Source organism: Notothenia coriiceps, unplaced genomic scaffold, assembly GCF_000735185.1.
Source record: "Notothenia coriiceps isolate Sejong01 unplaced genomic scaffold, NC01 NC01_scaffold00037246, whole genome shotgun sequence".
NCBI lineage: Eukaryota > Metazoa > Chordata > Actinopteri > Perciformes > Nototheniidae > Notothenia > Notothenia coriiceps.
The window spans coordinates 1760815-1776420 of record NW_011369947.1 but is presented as its reverse complement, the minus strand read 5'-3'; the positions used below and the strand labels follow the sequence as shown (position 1 = coordinate 1776420).

Genomic DNA, 15606 nt, shown 5'->3' with positions numbered 1-15606 from the left:
CCATTAAGAAAAGTGAAAGTTAGAGCGTCTTACTTACCTGCTTGTGCAGAAATCAATAGCACATAAGGAGAAAAAGATAAACAGCAGTGAGCGAGACGGAGAGCTGCGTCCAAAATGGGCTGACTCTATACCCATCTACCGCTTGTAATTTCTGTGGCCGACATATATCCAATCTTCTTTAGGTAACACACACACACACACCCCCACACACACACACACACACACACACACACACACACACACACACACACACACACACAGAGAGATATCCTTATGTGCTATTGATTTCTGCACAAGCAGGTAAGTAAGACGCTCTAACTTTCACTTTTCTTAATGGATGGATTCTAACTGCTTGTGCAATGTTTAGTTTAGTGGAGAAAACCGGCACTTAGTCTACCGATTACTTACGCATGTTTAATGTTAGCATAGCATCTTGGGCTAATCTGACTATCTTGACTACTCGTTGCTATCATAAGACGTTTTCTTCTGGAACGTGAAATAGCTACGTTGGTCCACAGGGAAAAACGTAGTATTCACAAATAATGATATGGACTCTGGTCATTAGAAATGAATAGGAACAAATATGATATCTATGTCACGTCTTCAGAGGGTTATATACTACTGTACATCTTGCCCTGTGGACCAACGTAGCTATTTCACATTTATTTTTGTGAGACTGGGTTGGTGTAGCCCATGTGTTGATTCCACCTGATAGCTCCTAAAATAAAATATAACAGGAAAACAAATACTGCTGAGCAGTGTGCTGCTTTTCAAAATGGCAAACAAAGCGAACAGATAGCTGTTAAAAGTAAGGCTAAATTAAACAGCTATGGCTGGCAAAGAAGCCCACTGACGTGGAAACAGGAAGAACTGTTTCTTAATCGGGCACTATCTCCGAACTGGCCCTTGAACCCTTTAGTGGGAAAAGGGTATCAGAGATGATCAGATCTACGGTATTTTCATCTCATGTTCCTTTCAGTTAAACATGGATTTTAACACCCATGATAAACCTTAATTGTGGATTACTTCCCACTTTCACTCTTTCAAGTTGGCACACATCAAATAGACTGTGGATTTGACCTATGACTCAGTATCTTTTTTATCTCTGACTTAGTGCATATTGAATTCAATTTGAGTTATCTGCTCTCTATTCACCATTCTCCTCTGTCAGTGTATAAGGCTGCCCCAGAGTCAAGGATCACAAAACTGATGTTTGAAATGCTACTGTGAAAAAGTAAATGAAGTGCCTCCTTCAGGATGCAGCCTGCCAGAATATGGGCTATATTGTAAATGGTAGACCTATCAATCTTTTTTAATTAGGATTATGCAACATTTCTGCCCTATCACTAACACACTAGGCTCTTTGGCCGTCATCTTTCTACATCATCTCCATTAGTCCAGCGTCAGAGACACATAATGAGCATATTATATCCACCTCTTGTTACTGTTGCAGCCAACTACAAACTTCTATTCTGGCCTTGGTGCAGTATCTTTGTCAGTCAATGGTGTATTAAAGAATGACTTCAGAGAGAGAAGAGCAGGCATTTCAAAATTGTAGCTATTTTTCAAAAGAAGGTATTGGATTTCCTGAAGAAAACATGATTGTTGTAGAGACAGTCTCAGATTCTCTCTGTCCATCTCCCTCTCTCCTATAGTGATCATAGCTTCTATTGATGGGCAAAGTGAGTCTCAGTGTGTCAATAAGATCTCCAGTAAGAACACTTCTATCGACTTCATCGGTCTGAGGCTCGACTTCCCTGAAGAGAATAGCAGACAAGAAATAACTCCCCTCCCTAAATACTCCATGCCTTTCCACCTTGGATTGTTACTTTTTGAGGGGGGAAAACAGACCTGACCAAGTAGGAACATCAAAGGCCGGATTGTTTCCACTTCACTGTCCTATATGTAAATGAGGAGAAAGCAGAAAAGTTGATGAGTGTCAAAGACAGGACATGTGAGGAAGAGAGTTTAGACGGAATATACAAAAAGAGAGAAAGCTAGGGGATATAAGGGAAGAGACTAAGGGGTAAGAGAGAGGAGACTAAAAAGTGGTTGATTTTGCACCCAGACTGTCAATCCAGGCAATACACATTGACATGTTAAAGAATATTCTTTCTGAATTAATTAATTATAAAAAAACTAAGAGATTTTTGCAAAGCTCAGACCAGAGCTTTGCAAAAGCAACACCCCCTCAGAAAAATATTGACACAAAAAGAGTAATATTTGTTTTGACATGATTTACCCTCAGAACTTCCATCAACATGGTTGTTAAACTCCCCCAAAACAGTGACACTCTTCTCTACTCATCCATGTAATGATATGTGAGTGTTGTGAAGCTAAGCATATGAGTCATATCTGGTATGTAGGGGCGCAGATGACTTGTCTTAGGGGACACAGTGTGACAGTGTTAAAACCCCTAGCTTAGACCATGACTAGAACATTTTCTAGCTTAATTATAGGGCGGACCGCGTAAAAAGCTAAAACAAAAAGAGCATCAACAAGTCTTTGCTAGGATTACTGCATCTTGTTCCTCTGAGGTCTTTACACTTGAAGTGGCTGCTGACTAAAGTACATCCTCAAAGACCAATAAAAAGAGCTTATTGGTCTGCCAACCTATATCTACTTGTTTATGGATGGATGTGTTGGAGTGTGTGGAGGAGATACAGGAGATACAGTACATATTTCTTATTTACTTTCTCCCACTCCCTGGCCTTCATAACAATACTATGAGCAAGAGAAAGGTACAGATTTATTCATTAGGCTGCTGCTGGAGAATAGGTGCCGTCCATTATGTATTAATTTTCTCTGTTTATTCCGAGAATTGGTAAGGCATTGCCATAGATTGTATATATAAAGGGTATTGCATGTAATGTGCAGCCGACATCATCTGTCATGTCTGGAGAGTGCTTCAGCTCCCTGGGAGAAAGAAGCAAATCATCAGTAATGTATTGTAGATGCCAGAACTTTAGCACCACGGGGAGTATTCAGCACATTTTCATCACATTGTATAATTAACTGCCATACCTTGTTATAATTACTCTAAACAAATGAGACCACTGTGAAGACAGTGTGTTGCTTCTTTCGAAAGCATTACCATATCTACAACAGGGAGAATGACATTTTCTATTTTTCTCAAAATTAACACCCTTCCTCCTGTGATTCATTCAACAAGATCAATGATTAGGTTCAGGGCTTTTGAAAACTCCTCAAGGTTGTGTCCAATAACAAGGAAGCCATGGAGTGAAGGTTGCCTGTTTGAAAATCATATTAAAACTATGTTTATATATTTCAGCTTCATCACTGCAATGAAAAGTTGGAGAATCTTTGTGCACATTTGTCTTGCAGGCACATTTTTTTCAAATGTATTAGGAGCTCGGCCAGACCCTAAATCATTTGATTATTAAGTTGCTTTTTATTAAACCCAGCTCGGTGCACACATTTAAAGACCGAACAAAAGGAGGAATACATAAATGCCCAACCAGAACAACACAAACATAAACATATACACACACACACACACACACACACACACACACACACACACACACACACACACACACACACACACACACACACACACACACACACACACACACACACACACACACACGGGAGCTGGCGCCACTATCAGCAGAAAGAAGGATTTCATCTATCTCAGCACTCCAACAGCTTAGAATGACTGTTTGGTTAGGTTTAGACACAACAATAACTTTGTATGTTTGGGGTAAAATCAATGAAGCAAATTGTTGTAATTAAAAAAGCGAGAAAATTGCCAAGAAGAAGGTCAATCAATAAAACAATTGAGGATCATTTGTGCATTTATCAACACTATTTGCACATGGAAATGTTTTGTTCTTTCAAAGCAGAAAGGATTTGATAGAACACTGTACAACAACATTTTTTATTTTACAGGAATTACAGATGAACCCCCTTTTATAAATAATGCATTCTATTTTGTTTAAGAAACCTTGCCAGCATTTAGGGAATAAGATCACTGTATTGCATTTATCATAATTGGGATGTTTGAAATACAGAATCCCATCCAATTTGCAGGAGCAGTAAAATATAACGGACTCGCCCCTTTGTTGCATTTCTGCTTAGTAGTTCTTTACTGTTCATCAAGCGTGATATAAATCTTGCTGTGTGTGACTAATAGACGTTTGAAACACGAGTAAATACATCATCTTAAAAAAAGCCAAAACACCACGTATAAGATATGATTGCTTTTCATTGTTGCAAGATTGTGCACTATTGTTTTAGAACGAAAGCATTTTGGTTGATTAAATGTTTGTTTTTTCCTATATGCAAATTCGGGTTTTCAGCAAAGCCATCATTTTTGGATTGTTGTTAAACACTAGTTTGCATTATCTCAGATGAATTATACTTGATTGGTCACAAAGTGAAACGTGAGTGAATTTATTTCAAACTGTCAAACTGACTAACACAAGCCTTGCTCGCTGCTTTAAGTCCTCGATATGATGCTTTGACGTCGACATGAGAAGGCTTTCTTTCTCATCCCTCCTTAATTGCTTCATATTTATTTTTCATAATGCCTTATGGGGCTCCCGAAGATCTAATAACATTTGTTTGAGACATCAATAAACTTGTCGGTCCTTACAATGTGACCACAGGGATGTTTCAGAGTCAACAGTAAAGATCTGATTATATTTAATTTTCTGTAATTACTTCTTCTTCATGGTTCACAGAGCCTAATAGCACACAAGCTAGATGATTGCTTGGGACATGAAAGGGACATTACAACGAGTCATGGCAATGTTTTTGTCAAGTAGTGACTTTTATTATTCAATTTCTTCATATGTGATTTAGAATTACAAGTGTAATAAATTCTTTATGATTAAATAATCAATTAAATGCTGTTTGCAGAATGTTAGTGTGTGTTTATTGATTTGCCCTTGTGATATAAATAGTAACACATGACTTCCTTTCTTCCTTGCCCTCAGCATTTTTGACTTTATGGTGAAAGGTATGATTCAGCAGTCTCACTCTTCGTCCTTGCTCGGTCATTATTGCACATCTGTCAAAGAGAGAAGAGCTAATTCCATATTATGTTTCCTGAATATATTTTAATTATTAATGCAGCTCTGGGACATACTTACATTTTTTTCGATTTAAAGACAGTTACTGAGCGGCGCCTAAGGTAGGATTGCACTGAACAGCAGCAGCACCGTATTTTATTACTTGAAAGACTGCAGTATCTGATGTTTTCAGGGCTTTTCTGGACGATAAATTCACTCTTTATGATTGACATGTAAATATTCCAAATGTTTTACCGGAGGGTACAGATTATGGGTTGATTTCTCAGCTCATTAACATGCTCAAAGTAAAGCCTTTGACATCAGACATAAAGTAAAAATCACTCTGGAAGCTCAAGTATTTGTGGCTAAGGCATCAGACATAAAGTAACTAAAGCAGACATTATATAGATTTAAAATATAGTTTTGAGTCATACATTGAGATTGAGAACGAGACAAAGAGATGAGAAAGACTAGCAGTGGTATGTGTCTTCAGAGAATGCACTTGAAGCGTGTATAAATTAGGTGAAACTTGTCCTTATGGCGCAGAAGCTCACCAATAAAACAGTGTATCTAACATTGAGTGCCATTCAACTTGGCTGCATGTACTTTTGACCTGATTATAACAGCAATAATGATTGCTCCTTGAAGGGGAGTAGTAATAATGGAAGCTTTTGGAAGTGGAAGCGCTGCATCAAACTACTAATAAGGTCCCATTCATTCTGGCAGCCATTTTTAGTTTCATTTGTCTGAAATGTTGCCTCTTTTTGGTTTAGTTCCAGTTTCATCCACTTTAGTTTTAAGATTTATGGGGATGGTCTTAGCTCATGGACTTAAAACTAAAGAACTCTTGACAATAATAAATATTACTAAAGTCATGGACAACTACCTTAAATAGATAGAGGTTATAAGCACTAACCAAGGACGCCTGAAGACTCAGTTGATCCTCGTCTTCTAATGCAATGTGAGTTTCATAACACTTTCCGTTCCTTATAATTTTTTTAGCAAATATAATGAGTAATAGAAAAAAACTGGACTTTCTATGAAAACAAACATAATTCTGTGTTTTAATGTAACTGTAGTTGATCTGTATGTAATGCTGGCGCATGTTTGGAAAGGATTTAAAATAATTTCTTAGTCAGTGGGATGTGACTTCACAGACTTTGTCAAATTTGAGTCTTAATTCAAGTTAAGAGTTATACAGCGAATGTTAGTTGTCATCCCGGCTGGAATTAGACAGCTTTGAAGTAATACTGGACTTCACAAATTATGTTTTCTAAGGATTTCTGTACTTTTTACTCTCTTATTTAAAATGTCAGAGTTGAGCCCTGCATCGCACACACACACACACACACACACACACACACACACACACACACACACACACACACACACACACACACACACACACACACACACACACACACACACACACACTGGTACTCACACATACACTTATACTTACTCTCAGGATAGTGAAGTCTTACAGGGTGCGGAGGCGATGACAGTCAGAGGATGAATGACCCGGCAGAGGATCACTGAGCTGACACTCTGATAATTACATGCCAATCTCACACACTCTCATTTCCGCCGTTGACACACACAAACACACACAATCACAGCCGGGTTCACAGATAAAGCACATGCATACTCACACAGGTCCCAGACAGACTGCTCGGACGCAAGTAACAAACATCCACATATTCCATAGTAACAAATAAAAAACACACACGCACAGACTTGATGTATTTTCCGCAATGCGTCTCTCTCCAAATTCCTAACTGTGTTCATTTACTGGCAGAGGTCTCATCAAACTTTAACCAGACAGCATAAACAGCTTCAAATGGAATAAAACACCAGGGCCTGTTACACTGGGACTACAGACACACACACTGTACGTACACTCAACACACAAACTGTAGTTAGACGAATGGAAATACACACAGACTTCAAGTATGAGCACCCTGGAAATGGAAATGCAAATGCACACGCAGAAACAGACTCCTATTTGTTTGTGTGTGTGTGTGTGTGTGTGTGTGTGTGTATATGCGTGTGTGTTTTTTAAGGACAGCAGAGTGAAGCAGTAAGGAGCATGTGTAAATTAGAATTTTTGTATTTCCTGCATCACGCACTATTATTTTAGGCCACACTAAAAACAAGTTTATTTCCGCTTTTCCCCTTTATTTTCTGTCAAAAAGACTCCCCCTATCTCGCCCATTCTTGCGATATCCCCCACATCTTATTGTGAGAAGAGATGAGACTCACAATCTTGAACTGTGATTGGTGATATACTTTTCTAAGGCTCAGCCAATAGCGTGCCAACGTACCATTAAGAGGACATCTCATTAATCACCACTAAACACATTCACCCTGAGGCCTCCCCATGACTTTATTGATGCCTGGCTCTTTAGAAGCCCATTGGCCCCCCTTTGTGACAGAGGAGAACATATGATTGGTTGTCCTAGAGGTGAAGGTGGACATCCATTGGCTACCGTGATCAATGCGGGATGTCTCTGCAAACTAATGGCTGCCCTCGCCTGTCAAATCACTCTGGCTCACTTGTTTCAAGGCGCCCGGTTGAAACGTGACGTACTGTACCAGTTGGGTGGGGTTTTCAGTCCTTTTATCGCACTTCAGTTCAAGTTGTACAATTGGCATCAAGCCACCTCTTGAATTCAATACTTTTTTTTTTAAAGCCAATCATGTTTTAAGCTTAGGACAACTAATCCAATAATGCTTTGGGGGATGTGAACAGGAAGTGTTTTGTTGGGTATTAATTCAGTGAGTTCAGCTTTGGACGGCAACTTCAGATTTTATTTACTAATATTCATTTTTATTAGCGCAAGTACAAGTAAACAAAATGTGCTTTTTTCTTTCTCAATTTGCGGTGTTTCTATAGATGTACAGACAATTGTTACTGAATTCCGTTTAATACTTAAGAGTTATGACTGAGAAGGGGAGCAATTGTTGAATAAAATTGCAGCATATGATGTGTGCTGCTGCTTTAACTGTACTTTAAACCTGGTAAATATGCAGTTCCTGCTAACAACGTGACAGCTCACGGCTGCCAGTTGTCATAGTAACACAATAGGTTTTGTGCATTGATCGAACCTGAGTCAGCCAAAAATAAGCAAAATCCGACTGCACAGATTCCAACAAAGAGATGCTGTGGTTTAATTGGGAACCACAGGGTTACAGTATGTGCTTGCTCAGACAGTACATAAACAGACTTTATACCATATTGATTACAAAATCCATTCTATGCTCACTGAGCGGGTGTATTTAATGATTGTGAGTGAGTGTGTTATTATTTTTAGCTGACATATAATTCCCTTTTAACAAACAATATTTTTGAATGATTAAAATGAGTAATGGCTACTAGCTGCTCCACGTCAGTTAAGCATATTGTGTTTGATGGTATATTAATACAACTAATTTACTTCGCACAATTTGTTATGTTTAACAATGGGTACATATTACACATTTTATTGGACTGGATTTCTGCCACTTTTGTTTAATAGAGTCAACTTCACTCTATATTTGGCGGTTGGAAGCTCTGCATTGTGACAGTTCAACAAAAGGTTACTGTAAAGTGTCCTTCAGTGTGGAAGAAGACATAGAAGAGGGGATGGGGAGAGTGTTTTGATCTGCTGAGGTAATTTGGTCAGGCCAGTTGCTGATAAGAAAAAGAAAAAACGGAAGCACTTGGAAACCATGCAGAGAAAATGTGCCTTCTTTTTCTTTTATGCCACCAGCGCAGGCCTACAAGGGGGAAAAAACAAATGACTGTCATATGTCATTGTAGAAGAACAACAGAGAAAACTTTCCAGTGGTAGTTCCTTTTTTTCCCGGACCATATATTCAGATATTTCCCACCCACCATTGGCTACCATTTTGCTACCATGTGCTAGTTTGAATGTGTCCACTGCTTTCTAAATGGTGGCTGTTTACTCCATTCATGTCCTGCACTCAAATGACTCTTTGTATAATTCAGTTTATCATTTGGCTGAGTCCAACAATATGATATCAATATTTGTTTTCAGTCCAGTTGGCTCAATGGTCTGGCTTGCTTGTCTGATGCAACTCACTGTAACTGACTTCACTGTGCTTCCATATGGCGCTCAGGTGTGTTTGTGTGCATGACGTAATGAGATTTCACATTATGCCAAAACCATGTGTAGATATTAAGTAAGCAGTATGGTCTTCATTTCATTGTCCTTATCAGCAGTGTTTGAAACAATGCTCAGAGTAAAGTCTAGAGAAATGATCAGGGGATTTAATTTGCGTGTGAAGACATTTGTTAAAGCAGACATGAATCCATTTATACACTAACATTTGGGCATGTGAGGTAAAGAGGCAGCCTTGTCCACAGGGAGAAGGTAAGCGGCAGTGTTTTGTCAAGCAGCAAATTTGTTGAAATCTCAGGGTTAGTGCTGTGTGATTCAGCCGGGCCCTGAGGAGGAAAGTAAGAGGGCCAGTACAACCATGCAGATTGGATCTTACATCTCCAGCAGCTTGGATAAAAACTGCTCTGAAACTTAGTACGTTCACTTTCATTTTTGTCTTCTTTTCATGTGTCATCTCCATCGCTGACCCAAGGTGAGACCATGCTGATTGAATGAGTAAAGTCTTTTGATGATGCATTAACTCGAAATATTTCTGTTCAACTCTATTCTGTATAATTTCTCCCTGTATTAATTATTTATGTTGAATGGACTCTCATGGCCATTCAAGACTTCATATCAGGAAATAAATAAATTTCAAGCATATACGCTTAATAAACTGTTTTTATTTATAAATATTATATTATAAATTATAAATAAAATTATAAATATTATTATATATAAATATATATATATACTATATATATATATATATATTTTTTACTTTTATAAACTGTAAGCGTAAATACCCGCTTTCAAATATATATTCTCAGCATTTGTAGTTTTAAATGATGTTTTATAATCTGCTTAGAGCTAGTGGTAGGATGTTATAAAAAGACCATATAATTGCAGGGGACACATAGGTCTCCTGGATGTGTTAATAATCTTTTCAGATTTGATCACATCAGTGCTTGGATCGGTTTGTAACTTGCCTGACCTGAAGTAAAAACAAATTCAGAATTGTGCATCAATTTTGTCAAAACATCAGTAATTTAGACATCTCTAGTAGGGAAATGAGAGCAAGTTAAGTGTCTTGTTTTTGCTCAAGGAAACTTCCTGAGCCGCAGACAACACTCATGCAACTTTGCTTCTCAATGTCCTCTCTGGCGTAATTAGTTTTACACATGAAAGAGTTCAACTTAAACTAACAACTTCTGGATGTTATGTTGTGGAAACCAATGAGCACACTCACATCTGCATTATTTACGAGCCCATTACTTTGAAACCTTACATGTCTTAGCACTTCACAGCCGTGGAGATACATTTGCTGCTCTCTTCAACCACTTAAAGTAATGCTTTGGTTTTTTCTTCTTTAAAAATAGACACCAATCTATTTAAAACCAGTTTGTTTGGCATTTGTTTTTATGCTGCCTTTGTGGAGGAACATTTCAATTGCATTTGTAACCGTTCCCATTCATTCCTCACCCTCAGCTGAGATCACATTTGTAAATGTGCAAATACTCCTGTCTGCTGTATGCGTTGCAGTAAGATGGCAAGCACTTTTCTGTTTGCCCACAGACCCACACACCCCACACTCCCCCCTGAATCAAATGTCACATCTGCCTGTTTAAATGGCACTGACTTCACTTAACACAGAGACACTGCTGGGTCCCCCTTCTACTTGAATACAATTGATGCTTCGTCGAGAGGAAAAGCTCACTCTCACTCAAATGTGCTGACATGCTCACTTACGACAGAAGCGTCATATTTGAACTTTTTCCCCCTTTTCTGTTTTTCTTGACACTCAGACACGCAAGGCATTACTTGGCATTTTTCTCTGTGTTAAAGCTTAGGTCCACATGGTCTAAAGCAAGTCTTTCTCGGCAGCTGCTCAGGTCTCCATCAAAATCAATACAGAGAATTGGTCTAGTGAATCCTCAGGGAAAGTTACAATATGGGATTGTGTCTAGGTGTGTGTGTGTGTGTGTGTGTGTGTGTGTGTGTGTGTGTGTGTGTGTGTGTGTGTGTGTGTGTGTGCGTGCGTGCGTGCGTGCGTGCGTGCGTGCGTGCGTGCGTGCGTGCGTGCGTGTGTGTGTGTGTGTGTGTGTGTGCGTGTGTGCGTGTGTGCGTGTGTGTGTGTGTGTGCGTGCATGCGTGCGTGTGTGTATATGTGTCTCAGAAGACAAGGTATTGAGTCTCGGAGGCAGCAGGGAAGAGAGTAAGCTTACTGGATGCCATAATGGATTCTTGTTTACTCTCCACCTCCCCCTGACTCTCTGTCTCTCTCTCTCACACACACATTTTTTCTGTCTCCCCTCTCGCCCTGCAACTCTTGAGACAACCTCACCTCCTCAGACTCCAGTCTTAAGACCTTAAGCTGTCTAATCTCCTCCTCCCCTCACTCTCATCTCCTCCTCTGCTCCTGTCCCTGTGCTCCTCTCTCTGCTCCCTGTACTCCCTTCTCTTGTACCCTTCTTCTTGTTTGACCTCCTGCAGATGTCAAATGCAAAGCACCAGTAGACGGCTTTCTCCTGTGTTGAGAGAGGTTTACCCTCCTTAGAGGCTCCTTTAGTGTCTGGGTAACTCTAACCGGCAATTCAAGTACATCACAAGTGTTATATTTATTAGAAACTATCATTGGGACTCCCAGGACAAGGAGTGAAGTATTTTATTATGGGTCTATTTTATATTAAAGTTTAAAACCCTGAAATGTATGATTATATATGGCCCATTTAGTTTTTCATGAAACTGGGGGTCCTTTGCAGAAGATATACATGATTTGTCTGTGAAAAGTGTTTTTGTTGTTGTTGCAACAGCAATAATATAATATAAGAAACAAACACATGATGAATATTAAAGTTTATTTCATAGGTTTATCCAAAAATGACAAATAAGTTAAAATACGGTACATAAATCAAAAGCATCTTGTTGATACTTTGACCAGTTAAAGGCCCAAAAGAAAACTATTGGATTTGTGTCTCCATGTGCTATTTTGAAATTGATACACAGTAGTAAGTCTAAAGACTAAAGTTACCTCTTCATTTGACCTTGTATGGCTTTCACAGTTTTTCTCTTATAATTATATATTTATTTTAAGAAAATAATTAGAAAAGTTTTGTGGGCTGATATTGATTATGTGATCATGTTCACTTCAGAGCAGCCAATATCAACCTAATTATGTTTGCCCAAGAGGTTATGTATTCACATAACCTTTGTAAATTGTTCTGTCTGCCAGTATGATGTCTCAAAGAAATGTGGATTTCCCCACAGTCTTCTGGACAGAACACATTGGGCCAAATAATGAGATTTCTAATGCTGATATTGATTGGTTTTCTTTACCATCAAGTATGAGTAGAATTATAATTATAATATGATTCATACTAAAGCATTGAGATCCTTACGTTTCCAGGGGATATAATTAAATCCATGTTAAAATTCTAACTTCTTGAATACACAAAACTTGGAAAACTGTTCACTGCTCTGAGGTCTGTGTGCATAATGTCACACTAATTAAATAGGCTGCACGAGGAAGAGCATCTGTGTCGCCCATCGGGAATTTGAAACTGGCAACATTTAAGCTGAGGGGCTTCCATCGGACACGGTGCAATGGGCAGTGCAACAGCTTTCATGGATTTCACAGCGAGCATGTCCTCAGCGGCTGCAGTCGAATTTGTGGGTAATGCTCTGACTTTGCTCCAGGTTTTGCTTTCCAGAAAGTGTGCGTGTTGGTTTCAGTACGTCAAGACTTGCGGGAAGAGGGCTTAAGATATTGCTTCCCAGCAGCGAGTTCAGATATCTTAATGTGGCGCCTGAAGTTCATGTGGTGAAGTGTAAAGGGTGGATGGTCCATTTGTGGGCAGTAAATGTAGAGTTTCTCTCTGCGGGAGGTGTTGTAAATGTGTCATTATCGTTCTTTGTCTCTTCCGCTGCTCATTCTCCCACTTGTGCTTCTCCCTATTTTTCATTCTCCTCCTAAAACACGCCCAAAGGATGCAATCCAATCATTAAAAGGCTTGAGTACCAATTAGCTTCCCTCGAGTAATGTCTTGATGAACACACCAATGCCCTTTCTGTTCACATGCTGGACATCAAGCATTCCTCTCATGTTCTGACACTGGGTATCTATGGGTTGGTGGCAGTGCTAAATAATGAGAAGGTGGCATCATGCTGTCATTAAATTGTACACTGACTCCCTCTTAAACACCATCACATGGGCCGAACACACAGTTCCTTTTGAGGTCTGCGTTCAACGCCATTGCTCCTGCAATCCTGACCCGTTTTGCCATGTAGCCCTGAGGACCCAGCTCCAGATGTCTGTCTCTGTTGGACTCCATAGTAACCAGCCGTCGTAGCTGGCAACAAACATGGCCCGCGCTAATCACTGACAACATGGAAGCAGTGGGGAAGCAAGACTGCCAGCAGGGTGGGCTGAAAGGTCCATGAACTATCTGAGCCTTGTCTGCAGGCCCGACTATTTGGTTAACATGAGAGGAGCCATGTTTGAGTTCTGGTATAATTAAGAAATGTTGCCATGATGGTGTTGGTAATGTTACCAAATCGTTTTTTCTTACTGAGAGGGTCTTCATTTTGACTTTAGCTTTTTACCCGTGCTGTGAAACCAACAGTACAACCAAAGTGAGCTTTACACACTCAAGTTAAACATCAAAAAGAAAGAAAAACAAATAAATGTAGCTCATTGACACTTTTGAAAGCTTTCTGCGTTGCAACAGCTCTGCTAATGGACATTGCTTTATTAGGTTATTTGTCACTTCACACACTCCTCTGTAGAGCTTTTTGAGAGCTCAGTTTTAAAAAACATTTTGTACTGTCTGACAGCATGTTGAACAGTGTCTTTGAGAGTGCAATCCTCTTACATCTGAAGATATGCGAACCCTTTTTTTTCTGCCACTTTGTGGGTTACATTACTCGTGATTTCCACAAAAAGAGTTGTCAAACCTGTCTTTCTGTTGAGTTGTGATTGCATCTCTTCATCGGAGATGCAGTATTATATTATTTGTTGCTTTATTTATCATGGCAAGCATGAAAGAGTAATTGGAACTGTTATATTCTTATTGTTTTGTAATGCCTCAATCATTTCCGTTTACGCTAAATAAATACTGTGTTTTGTTATGGCCAATCACTTGCATGTCATGTCTTTCAACTCTCTGATTGTTAGACTGTTCCTCAAAAACAAGCAATTAAAAATGAAATGAAAGCCCTTAAATGCTGCCCAAATGTACAACTGTGAACACTTGATGCATTTAATAGTTGCACTTGTAAAACAGCAACACCTGTGCACAGATAGAAACATGTGTGAATACCTTATTGTTACCTAATTTGCTAATGGGGTTTAGGAAGGTTGATTTATTCAGCACTGACACCATTCAGCCTGAAATATGTTTCTTTTTTATACCCCACAGGTAATTTATGAGGCATATTTTGTTTTCTCCTGCACTCCTCTGCAAGGAGTTCAAAGGTCACGGTGAGCTACAGAGCAGCACCCCGGGAGCTGGTACTGACTCGAGGGTTTGCACAAGCACCGTTTATCAGGATGGATGCTTGCCAGAACATGAGCTTTGATTTTGATCCTCTTCAACCTGCATGATGCACACACTCACAGCTATTTTTCACTGAAGTGTTTCTCAGTGGGTTTGATGCTAAAATAACATGCCAGCCACATAATGCCAAAACACGTCAAACCAATCCCGATTAACTCTATTTAGGTTGGGTGAAAGGAGCCCCTGAACCAGGGGCCCGACCCTTATCCTCTAGTTTAAGTGCAAACACTATCCAGAGAGGTTGTAAACTGAGATGATAACCAATAGTTGCTGTGATAGATGTTAAAACAGCAAGAAGCGAACACACACATACACACACACTATGAGGCAGCTCGAGGCCTTGCTGTGGTTTCGGCATTGGCTCTTGTGATGTGTAACAGTATGCAGGCTTGCTAGGTGGGAGGAAAGCAATGTGTTCTTATATACCTCAGTAAGGCTGTAATCCATGACTCACACAGTGTGTGCACGCATGCGTCGTGAGATAAGGAATAAAGTGGTGGTTTGTGTTAAGGTAAATTAATCTCTTAATTGTGTTTCTGAACGCTCACACAATATGTGTTGCCATTACAACAGTAATTAAAAGGGAAACACAGCTATTATTTAATGGTGTCATGTTGTTTATAGCACAGTCATTTTTCGAAAAACATTATCTTGATTAGGGTCACCCGACTTTGCAGAAAGATATATTCTGCTCTAAATATCCTTTATATATTATTAATGTACTGATGTACAATGTTTATATGCAAGATAGACGTCATTTTTCAAGAACTTATTTCATACAACCTTCCAGCAACTTTGTCAACTTGTGCTCGTGCATGCAGGCACTGTTTTGAAAATAAACTTCTGTCCAAACAGAAACAGTCTTTCCCTTACCATTGTCTTGGAGGGGCGCTGCGTCCCATCAACGGAGTC

The 15606-nt window shown here is 39.4% G+C and overlaps 1 protein-coding gene across 1 annotated transcript in view; it reads left to right on the top strand.

Annotated features, from left to right (window-relative positions):
* The first annotated feature begins 13525 nt into the window (after nucleotides 1–13525).
* LOC104966267 (tyrosine-protein kinase FRK-like) overlaps nucleotides 13526–15606 on the top strand; it is a 16476-nt gene continuing 14395 nt past the window's right edge. Inside the window, exon 1 of the mRNA XM_010795450.1 lies at nucleotides 13526–13559. Within this exon, the coding sequence (XP_010793752.1) occupies nucleotides 13526–13559 (34 nt within the window). The remainder of the gene's footprint in view (nucleotides 13560–15606) is intronic.